This window comes from Papilio machaon, chromosome 2, assembly GCF_912999745.1.
Source record: "Papilio machaon chromosome 2, ilPapMach1.1, whole genome shotgun sequence".
NCBI classification, from domain to species: Eukaryota; Metazoa; Arthropoda; class Insecta; order Lepidoptera; family Papilionidae; genus Papilio; species Papilio machaon.
The window spans coordinates 9088091-9099952 of record NC_059987.1 but is presented as its reverse complement, the minus strand read 5'-3'; the positions used below and the strand labels follow the sequence as shown (position 1 = coordinate 9099952).

The following is an 11862-nucleotide window of genomic DNA, read 5'->3' as shown; positions in this document are numbered from 1 at the left end:
AAAAAACAAGTACCAAAGTAAAGTCTTACTTGAATTTGGAGGTTATGTTCCATTGTATAAGCAAATAACAGCACAGAAATTACTTTATCGTTGGATAGATTCGTTACAAAGGTCGACCGAGTTGCACGTAAGTTGCTTTATGTTTAAAACATGTATAATAAATTACTGTGACTTTGCATTAAAGCGTTTGAAAAATGACACAACCATAAAAAACTTGTTATCCCGCTCAAACTGTTTTATATCAACGGAGCAAACTAATAATGAAGTAGTATCTAGTTGTATCTAGTTGCAACAAGATTGTAATTAATTTTATGTATGTCATTTAGTACGTTCTCGGAGGATACTCGATACATTAGTCCTACATACCAAAAGTGAAAAGTACTTACGATTTGCATATTTAGTGATCACCAGATTTTATTATAAGCTCAAAGTTACCAAATAAGGTACGTATAATATTAGCACATATAAACATTAAATTGGATACCAAAAAAAATCATATACGATTGAAGTGTAATCATAATAAGTATAGACAACTATAAAATATGACCAATCATAAACTATGTTGCAAGCAGCAAGTTGTCTGTCCATTTACCATCGTGTTGTGCAATGAATAACTCAGTTTTGCTCTGGTAGATGGCTCTGCTTCATAAAATTAAAGTTCATCTTAATCTGAGGTTTATCTCGATAAAATTTGGATAGATGGCGCTCAAATTATATAGAAAAGACCGGATTTTTTGAACTTGTTATAAACGTTAAGGGTTGTCATATTCCTCAGAGGGGTGTTAAGACGGATTAAGGGCAGTCTGTAGGGGTTAGTCATTCCCGTTGCATTTGCCAAAGTGACAAAGTTTATGAGTCTATGAGGTTACAAAATATGAAAAGTAATTGGACTGCCGGTACGCCACCACTGATATTTTTATCATCAGATGCTCGAAAGTTCGGTATATTTTTGTTGTAAAATACAGGGTTATTTTTTAATTACCAGAAAAACGTAGCGACACTGATCATATTTGTGAATTAAAAAAATTAAAATCGACATTGAAAAATTATCTTATAAACACTTATTGGTCAATTGTAATAAATAGTGTAATACTAGTTATCGCCTCGTTCTATTCATAAATACCGGACAATTACACCCACTCCCCGCAAATTTACTTCACCTCACTATGGCCTAGCCATTTTCATGGGTGAAAATTTGCAGTATTTTGTTTGTAAAAATATTGTGTCCATGTTTTTACAGGATTTTTTTTTATTATTTGTTAAAAACTTTATCATTGTTAATTAAAAATAAATAATGGCCGTATATTTAAGATCGTATGAGTATTCTACATTACCTATTTGAGTTTATCAGCCGTGGTGTACCGGCTTTCTAGATAGGTATATATCATAATTTTATCAACATATCATCTGTTAGAATATTGCAAGAACGTTAGTAGATATTCATATTACGTATGTTGTTTTGTTACTTGCGTGATTTGTTTGTTTTTATCGTCTTCGCGATCAAGGTGAGGTATTTTTTACTTATCTTTTTTTGAGAGAAAATGTTGAGTCGTCGACGCGAATTGTCTATTCGGTCAGTTCAGGCATACAGAATACATGTCAACTTTATACATAGCTCCGCCATCTTGAATATTGAAGCGGCTTTTCTTACGACGATTCTCGCGACTCTTTTTGGAGATGACAGATAGAAATGTCGGCGACGCGCGCTGTGTACTAACCTCTATGATTTTGTGTTGCGTCGATTAGCGTCTAAAATCACCGGATTTCGAAGATTAAAGTTCCCTTGTGTACGAAGGGCTTCATGGAAAACGACTAGGACTAAAGTTTTTGTAGGGAAACTAGTACATACGTAACCATTCGAGACTTGGCATTTTTATATTTCATATTTTTTATAGGATTTGTTACGCTAATTTGTTATGTTACAAACTGCGATCTTCTCATAATAAATCGAAATTTTAATAAAGAATAAATAATAAAATTCGTATAAGTGAAATTATCACGTTTTTTTAAGTATCATCATCATCATCATCATCAGCTCACTATACGTCCCCACCGAGGAACTCGGAGCCTACCCCAAGTTAGGGGTGACTAGGCCATAGTCAACCACGCTGGCCAAGTGCGGGTTGGTTGACTTCACACATATCATTGAATTTCTTCTCAGATATGTGCATCACGATGTTTTCCTTCACCGTAAGAACGTCGGATAAATGTACATATGTAAATCGAAAAACACATTGGTACATGGCGCGATTCGAACCCAGAACCTGCAGATCTTTTTAAGTATACTTATTAATTAATTATATGCACGAATTTTTTTTAAATATTATAGGGTGGCAATCGAGCGAGCGGCCACCTTAATTCCCCGAAATAGCGAAGAGACTGCTGCCTATAGACATCCGCAATTTCAGATGCGTTGCCTACCTCTAACCGACGGAGGAGGGGACGCACATAAAGAAAATCTTTATTCTGCCAGTGCATTCCCTCTTTCTATTCGTCAAATCCAATATTTACTACGCAGTACGTACGATGAAATAAGAATATAAAAAGTTGTATAAGTATAATATTATACGTTGAATAGTTAAGGTTAAGAAGCTTTGAATTTCATTTGTAACCGACGCACGTACGAGATATTTATTTGGGCAAAAAAAAATTCCGCCAATGTTACTTAAAACGATAAAAACACATTTCAAGAGGTTTTTTTTTATTAATCTAACTTATAATTAGGTAATGTAATAATAATTTATCTTCTTTTAACAGCATTATAATGCTAATTACATGACTGACGAGAGGTAATGTTTTTATGCTGTTTGTAAGATTGTTTGTATGTATCTGTGAGTTTGTTTATTTGAAAGTTCCATTGGAGAGTCCTTGTCACATTTACGTATAACTTCAGGATACGGTGCCAATACACTATAAATTCGAAATTTATGCCGGCTTTGTTAGCTGAAAGTGCATGTCTGCGTACGTGTGTGCCTTCAAAGAGTGAGAACTGATGTACCTATCAACAGCATTGAAAAACATCTTGGCGATAAGTAAGATTGTGTTCCTCGTAGCGTCTCGTGCTACATTGCATTGCATGCCACCATGAACTTTGAATAGCATTGTACAAACTCTTATCGCAGATCGTGCTTAGTCGTACTTATTACCTGTAAAATATAATATTTAAAACAATTAATATTAATGACGTTAATCCTTAATGTGTTTACAATTTTTTATAACTTCTTTTATAGGACGTATAACAACTTATTCATTACCGTAGTATCTTGAGCGGTCGTGCACGTTTCGTGTATTTGCAGTAATTTGCAATTCGCATAAATTACCGTCTTTAAAGCAAAATTACTACCAAAATTGAAATTAATAGTCTTTTGTACTAAAAATAGTGGTTATCATAATGTTGCATTCAATTTTAACTTGGTTTTTAAATACTTATAGTAAGTTTAATTAAATAAATAATTTTATCTATATAGTTATGTTTTTATAAAACGTGTGTTTTAAAAAAGTTTTTATAGAATACGTAAGTAAACTTTATTGATGTTAATTTTTAGATATTAACATGAGTGAAGTTAATGTAAACGAAGATTTGGTCAAAGAGAGAAAGAAGTGCACTTTCGATGTCGAAGAGTTAATTCATTTAGTGGATGGTGGGAAACACAACACATTGGAGAGGAAAAAAGTTGGTAAGTATGAGAATTATAAAAGACTAGCTGGCGCCAACGACTCCTTCCGCGCCTACAAAAAAAAAAATGAATAAGCAGCCTCCATGTTCTTCCAGACTATGTTCTATATCGTTGCCAAATTTCATCTAGATCCGTTAGGCAGTTACCGAGATACCAGCTGTAGATACCTTCAAACAAACATCCATCGATCCATCCAAACATTCGCATTTATAACATACAATATTGACATTTTCAATCGCTGCTATTTTGTACATATTTTAAACTTTTTTACTTCTAATAATAATAAATAATAAGATAAGAGAAAATAATATCGAAACCGACATTTTTTTCAGAGCAATATGTGCTAAGTATAAAGGAACTGAAAGACGATGTTCCCGAGGAGTACTTGAGTCACAAGGAACGCTACGAGAACTCGGTGCGCAAGGGGAGCATTCTTTTCATGGTGCTTATGAAAGGAATACTAGAGCGGAAACGAAATAAAGATGAGGGGTATGGCTTCCATTTTAAAATAATTACTTATAGGTAGTTTATTATATAATAACGTCCATCACCTACCCTCAAAAACAAAGTCCTGTCAAAAAACGACCCAGCCGTTTCGGAGAATACTTAGAAAAGCGGCATTGAAAGCAAACAGAAAAATTAAAAAAAAACGGTTTTCCGTTATCAGCATATACCTATGTATATGATTTTTTCCGATCTTACATTCAGGCACTCCAATTTTATTTATATGTTCTGTATTGAAATTAACTGTTTAATGTACTTTATAGTAATCGGTCTATATCGAATATGCCCAAGATACTCGTAGAAGTGTGCTTGGATTATGCAATAAATCCGCAATAACTGACACGATTTTGTAAATTTAATTAATACATAATAAGATTTTATTTTCTAGAATTTCATATAACTACAAAATTATAAATGGAGTGGTAAAGGACGTAACACCATTTATGCTTCACTTTGGTATGTTCCTGCCGACGCTCGCTTCGCAAGCGTCGCCGGAACAGCAGCGGGAATGGCTCAAGAAAGGTAGTAAAATGATCGGTACTTATGCTCAGGTAAGTTCTTTGTTCTTTTAATTACACATCTTTAACGTAAAGGACTTTATTAGTAATCTAACCAGCATTATTATTGTTAATTTTAAGATTGTGTTTTTATTTCGTTCCGCTTTGTTAGAATCTGTTTAGTATTGTTACTTTCGGAGCGTCGGTGGCTCAGGGGTTAAGCACTTGACTTGCAATCTTCAGGTTCTGGGTTCGAATCCCGCCATGTACCAATGTGTTTTTCGATTTACATATTATGTACATTTATCCGACGTTCTTACGGTGAAGGAAAACATCGTGATGCAACCTGCACATATCTGAGAAGAAATTCAATGATATGTGTGAAGTCAACCAACCCGCACTTGGCCAGCGTGGTTGATTATGGTCTAATCACCTCTAACTTGGAATAGGTTCCCCTGAGTGGGGACGTATAGTGAGCTGATGATGATTGTTACTTTATAAGTGTTTTATATTTAAATTATTCAGTTACCGTGGAAAATATTTGATGACACCCGAGACTCCGTCTGTGCGGAATTAAAAAGAAAATTAGTAGCCTAAGTGTTCTTCCAGATTATGTTCTACATCTCCAAATCTCCAAATTTCATCAAGATCCGTTGATCATTTACGGAGAGACCTTATAACAAACATCGATCCATTAATCCATCCAACCATCTAAACATTCGCATTTATAATATTAGTAAGATTGAATTTAATTAACTATACTATTGTCTTCTCTTGAACTATTGTCTTCCAGACTGAACTTGGTCATGGAACATTTCTAAGAGGCTTGGAGACAACCGCTACATATGACGCTGACACGGAAGAATTTATCATACACAGTCCAAATTTGACTTCTTACAAATGGTGGCCCGGAGGATGTAAGTAACTTCTATACGAAATACTGTTTAATTGAACTGTGAAGCTGTTATTTGTCGTAACTTTATTCTATGTTTTAGTGGCGCAAACTGTCAACCACTGCATCGTAATGGCCCAGTTATACATCAAGGGAAAGAACCACGGTATTCATCCCTTTTTGGTACAAATACGAGACATAGAAACTCATATGCCGTTACCTGGGATCAAAGTAGGCGATATTGGACCAAAACTTGGATTCCAAACTGCCAACAATGGTTTCCTTGGATTTGACAATTATCGAATTCCAAGAATGAATATGCTTATGCAGAATTCTCAAGTGTTAAAGGTACGTTATGTTTTTTTAAGCTTATTTAATTTCCATGAATAAAAGTTTTACTTCAACTGTTAATACAACAATGAAATTACGACAATATACTAACCAGACGAAAGAACCAACTAATAAAACTTTATATTTACAGGACGGTACATACGTTAAAGCAAAGAACGATAAACTGACGTACGGCGCAATGGTTTTCGTACGAGTCACGATAGTAGCGGACGTGGCGTACGAGCTGGCGCGCGCCGCCACCATCGCCGTGCGCTATGCAGCAGTCAGGCACCAATCCAGACCCAAGCCTAAGTGAGTCAACATTTCATACAAGAGACATATTGGATCAAGATAACCACATCTTCATACAATATTTATCCTAATTTTTTTAAGCAGAAGAGGGGCAAGCGACTAGCGAATCGCTTAATATTAATTTATTTGAAACCTATGAATATGTGCAACATCAGATGAACCGCAGATGTGTTGTTCAGCTTCAAAAGTATTGTCTGGCTGACGTCAGCATTTAAAGACTCCTCATTGTTAAAAAATACTAATTGAGAACATTTTGATAATGGTTTGATGACACCGCTTTATCTGGTTTCGAGAATGACAGTAGAAAATAATGCAAAAAACATTCAAAGGAAATGACGTATCTATATGTAATATTGTAGTGAGCCGGAGCCTCAAATCTTGGACTACTTGACACAGCAGCACAAGTTGTTCATTGCGGTGTCAACGAGCCACGCATTCCGCATTGTGGGCCGCTGGCTTTGGAGCACATATACCAAGGTCGTCGCAGACATACGTCACGGCAATATGGACCAGCTACCAGAGGTGACTACTGCTGCCATAAGTGCTTACTTACAAATATATACCATGGTTAAAACCAAAGAACAAAAATTCACCGCCATATCTTAATAATATTATAAATGCAAATGTTTAGAGCGATGGATGAATGTTTGTTTGTTTGAAGGTATCTTCGAAACGGCTGAACAGATCTTGATAAAATTAGGTACAAATGCATAGCATAGTCTGGAAGAACATGTAGGTTATTTTTAAGTTGTTTTTTTAATTCCGCGCGGACGAAGTCGCGGGCGACATATGCATATATGCATATGCAATTTCTTTTCATTTTATCTCACAATTACCACAGAATTATAAAATGTAATGTTCGCCTTGAATTAAAATTTATATGATAGCAATATTATACGTATTAATTGGATTACAATATTATAATATGTAAAATGGAATGGAATGAATGAACGTCAACACGAAGGCAATCTACACTAAGACTAGAGAGCATAGAGAAGAGAAGATAAAACAGTTGATTAATCCAAATCAACTTAAAAGCTAGGGAAATATTGAACACGTAACTAAATATAAAAAAAGACAAAAACTGACTGAAGACGTGTTTCAGCTCCATGCCCTGGCGTGCTGTCTGAAGGCAGTGTGCAGTAAAGATGCCTCAGTTTGCGTGGAGCAGTGTCGTTTCGCGTGCGGCGGCCATGGCTACATGCAGTCCTCCAACTTGCCCATCATATACGGCATTGTCACGGCAACTGTCACTTACGAAGGAGAGCACACTGTGATGTTGTTGCAGACTGCCAGGTTAGTTTACATAGTTAAAAACTTTGGGTAAACGCAATAAATTCAAAAACCAGCGAAAAGATTATAATATAGCTTTCAGAAGGCCTTGAAAATTGGTAAGGTATGACAATGATGACAGATAACAGGTAAAAATATTGACGTTTATGCTTTATAACTCACACAAAGAAGACAGGAGTGAAGTGGAAGTTATTCCGCCTTTTGTCTGATGAGTGTGCATCCCGAGGTCCTGTTTTTAGACCTCTTTCCCTTCTTATCCTTTTCTTATAAGGAAATGATAGGAAGGTGGATTTGATGAAGGAGGGGACGCATAGGAAGGGGAATTATTCTATTTCTGTGCGTCTTTTACTAAGTCGATTAAAGGCAGGCAACGCACTTGTGGATGTCTATGGGCAGTGGTCGCTACGCCATTTCGGCGAAATTAGGTGGCTGCTTGCTCGCTTGCCACATTATAATATAAAAAAATTCAGTCGAATTGATAACCTCCTTCTTTTTGAAGTCGGCTAAAAAACACGTTTAGTTGGTTAGTATCACATGCATTAGAAGCGTTCTTTTGGGGGATAAGTAACTCTATTGAAATTTCTTAAAATCTTAATTTGATTTTTATGATCACGGAATAATTTCTATTGGTAGTATCGCTTTTTACAGATAACATAGTAAGAAATAATATTATTTGTTAATTTTATCTATTTCAGATATCTCGTAAAAGCATACAAGCAAGCCAGAGAGGGTAAAAGTTTAACGCCGACTGTCGCTTACATGGCCAAGTATTTGAAGAGTGGCAGTCATTGCTGGCAGAACACGCCCGAAAGTATCATTGGAGGCTTTCAAGCTGTCGCTGCTGGGTAAGAAGTTTTTGTCATATTAATTATTTTCTTCATGTGTCATATTCTATTCCAGGGATTGTGAACCGATGGCTCGCCATTCCTAGAATACGGAATAATAATTTTGGATACATCACTAATCAAAAAATCTAGGAAAAAAGTGTGATATAAGTATTATAGGGAAGATCCCTACATTCCGAAAATCTAAGTTCAAAGTCAAAATTATTTCATTGCTCGTCTATGACCTTATTAAATATTTATTTATACAAAAAAACACAGTCGAATTGATAATCCTTTTTTTGAAGTCGGCTAAAAAAACGGCACGTTAACGGGTGAAAGTTTGCCATCCCTGTCATGTTCTATCATACTAATGTTATAAAGTAGCTTTTACCCGCGACTCCGTCCGCGCGGAATAAAAAAAATAGAAAACGGGGTAAAAATTATCCTATGTCCGTTTCCTGGTTCTAAGCTACCTGCCCACTAATATATATAGATGCAAATGTTTAGAAGGATGGATGGATGGATGGATGGATGGATGTTGGTAAAGGCTCAACGGATGTTTATGAAATTTGGTACAGATGTAGAACATAGCCTGGAAGAAATAGGCTACTTATTAAGTTATTTTTTAATTCCGCGCGGACGGAGTCACGGGTGAAAGCTTGTTAAGTAATATATTAGACTCTTAAATTACCCAATAAGTAGTAATGGAAGCTCTATTATTAGTTTTATAACTTAACTCTTACCTTTTAAAATTTAGGAAAACAAAGGAAGCGTGTGAATCATTGTTCCGACATGTCAAGTCCGGGAAGGATTACGAAGATGCTTGGAACTTATCATCTGTGCAACTGATCATCGCCAGTGAGGTAAAGGAGCACCAAATTCTTTGACATTATCATTATAAATAAACTTAGTTTCATGTTTTTCTTGGTCTTCTACATGATATCTATATATATAAAAGAAAGTCGTGTTAGTTACACTATTTATAACTAAAGAACGGCTGAATCGATTTGACTGAAAATTGGTGGGCAGGTAGCTTAGAACCAGGAAACGGACATAGGATAATTTTTACCCCGTTTTCTATTTATTTATTTTTTTATTCCGCGCGGACGGAGTCGCGGGTAAAAGCTAGTCTAATATATAAAATTCTCGTGTCACAGTTTTCGTTCCCGTACTCCTCCGAAACGGCTTGACCGATTCTCATGAAATTTTGTGAGCATATTCAGTAGGTCTGAGAATCGGCCAACATCTATTTTTTATAACCCCCCCCCCCATTTAGTTTTTTTTTAATTGCGCGCGGACGGAGTCGCGGGCGACAGCTAGTATTTTATATATTATTGGTTAGGCTATACTTAATTTAATTGTCCGTAAGTATTAATACAATATTTTATATCGCAGGCGCACGCTCGCGCTGTTCTATGCGAGATGTTCTGGAAGGAGATTCAAAGAATATCATCCACCGTATCTCCAAGTTTGGCGATAGTTTTGAAACAATTAGCGGAACTGTATCTTAAGTATTGGGCTCTAGAGAAACGCGGCGATATGTTAATGGTAAAAAAAAATGGAATTTAAATTTAATAGTTAATATGTAATTTTGTCATTATTTGGTTGTTGATTCGACGTCTAAATATTTGAAATTACTCACATTTATTGGTTTACAGTATTCGAATATAACTAAAGAAGACATCAGCAGCTTGCAGAGAAGATATGAGGAATTGTTGGCACTCATTCGACCGAATGCTGTGGGAATTGTGGACGCGTTCGATATCAGAGATGAGGTAGTTTGTCATACCTGTTTTAACTGCCGAAATACTTGTTAAAACATATCATTGGTCTAATTATTTTTGAAAAGGAACAATAACAATACGTTTTTTGTTAGTTTAGTGAAAACCTACATAGGGTCTAGCATGAATATTTGTGACAATCCCTTTCGTAACGTCATCGACAATTTTTTTTATTAAAATATGTGATGCGCCTCCGTGTTTTTATCGAGCGTAAAGAATACCAAAAAAATCTCAGACTATGACACAGAATGTTACAAACATTTGTGGTAGACAACGATCAGTATAACAGATCTTATTCCATGTTGCTGGACAGATAGACACGAGTTGATTGTCGTGATATTATCCTGTGTAGGAAAAATTTGTGTTTTTCTTACATAAGAGAAGAGTAACAAAGAAATTATATTCTCTCATTAACACAAGAGAGAGTGAGAGACTGTCATCGCCAATTAAAAAACGCTAAAAAATAAAAGATAAAAATTGTTTTAGATTTTGTGTTCTACCCTCGGTGCTTATGACGGTCGTGTCTACGAGAGACTGATGGAGGAGGCGATGAAGAGTCCACTTAACAAGGAGCCCGTCAACCAGAGCTTCCACAAGTACATCAAGCCGCTACTGATACAAGCCAAGCTATAAAAAACCCGTTTAATATGAATATTATGTCCACGTAAACACAAGACATATATATAAATATAAAATTTAGTACAAGTTATTAATATTTGGTATATTTTGTTTTAAATAAAGTACAATAATTAAATTTATGACTTTGTTATTTATTCGGGGTTACGGGTGCATGAGATAATCTTTTTTGGAAACGACTCCATGATTTAAATTTTTTGAATTCTCCCACAGCGAATATATATTGTAGTTATTTGTCTTTTTTTAAGTGAATTACAAATGTGTATTTAGTATTTCTCAACCAGTCGAACAATGACACTGCATCGGATTGGCATTTTAACATATTTAATTATCAAACAATAGCAAATCAAATTTTAAATTTTATACCGTGTACTTGATATCAATAACACTAAATTGGGAAAATCTTTTAAATGTTATTTAACTAGCTGTCGCCCGCGACTCCGGCCGCGCGGAATTAAAAACGTAACAAGTAGCCTATGTGTTCTTCCAGACCATGTTCTACATATGTGCCAAATTTCATCAAGATACGTTGAGCCGTTCCGGAGATACCTTTCATCCATCCATCTAAACCCTTCGCTTTTATACTATTAGTAAGATTTGCTTTACTTATAACGAAAATATAATTATTAGAATTTTGTCTGTCGGTCGTGATTTTCGCAACTGGGTGATTAATATGGTTAAGACTAGGGTTGCCAGGTCGCCAAACCTACTAGCCGAACAGACCATCCAGTTTGGCCGGACATTTGGGTAGAAAGGTCGGACACCCTATATTATTTAGGATTTTGTCTCAGTATTAATAGGTACACTCTCGTTTGGAAAATATAAAAAGCCTAACAAAAGCTGGAAAACCGTTTATTTTGGCCGGACACGCAATCAAAATGCCTACCTATGTCCGGCTTTATCCGGACGCCTGGAAACGCTAGTTAAGACGGTCCTGTCTGCTTCGTAGTTATATTATCATCTTGACGTCAAATTCAATGATCTTTATAGATTGATAGGTTATAGCTTGGAAATTACATCGTTCCGGCTTAAACGCATGTGTTTCAAACGCATTCTATATTTTTTTATTAGTTCCAATCCTTTTCACCGCTACATAACGCAACCGCCAGCGCCAAA

General features: G+C 35.6%; 1 protein-coding gene across 5 annotated transcripts; it reads left to right on the top strand.

The window, feature by feature from the left end:
- Positions 1 to 74: 74 nt before the first annotated feature.
- Positions 75 to 10772, top strand: LOC106716923 (probable peroxisomal acyl-coenzyme A oxidase 1). 5 transcript variants are annotated; one of them, XM_045683331.1, is made up of 14 exons: positions 75 to 127; positions 3546 to 3677; positions 4010 to 4166; positions 4570 to 4732; positions 5472 to 5595; positions 5674 to 5918; positions 6052 to 6212; positions 6572 to 6734; positions 7318 to 7508; positions 8201 to 8350; positions 9087 to 9192; positions 9725 to 9877; positions 9988 to 10104; positions 10597 to 10772. In XM_045683331.1, the coding sequence occupies exons 2-14, from the start codon at positions 3554 to 3556 to the stop codon at positions 10741 to 10743; spliced, it is 2001 nt and encodes a 666-aa protein (XP_045539287.1). In that variant the 5' UTR covers positions 75 to 127; positions 3546 to 3553; the 3' UTR covers positions 10744 to 10772. The 5 variants fall into 5 exon arrangements, with proteins under 5 accessions (XP_045539287.1, XP_045539281.1, XP_045539291.1 ...); XM_045683325.1 differs by lacking the exon at positions 75 to 127 and adding an exon at positions 275 to 443; XM_045683335.1 differs by lacking the exon at positions 75 to 127 and adding an exon at positions 1418 to 1505.
- The last annotated feature ends 1090 nt before the right edge of the window (positions 10773 to 11862 follow it).

Excerpts from the sequence above, each read along its gene's own strand:
- LOC106716923 (XM_045683316.1), top strand. The coding sequence starts at position 2,993 with ATGTACCTATCAACAGCATTGAAAAACATCTTGGCGATAA. Across the intron at positions 3,033-3,545 it reads GAAAAACATCTTGGCGATAA|ATATTAACATGAGTGAAGTT; the intron begins GTAAGATTGTGT and ends GTTAATTTTTAG. Across the intron at positions 10,105-10,596 it reads CGTTCGATATCAGAGATGAG|ATTTTGTGTTCTACCCTCGG; the intron begins GTAGTTTGTCAT and ends AAATTGTTTTAG.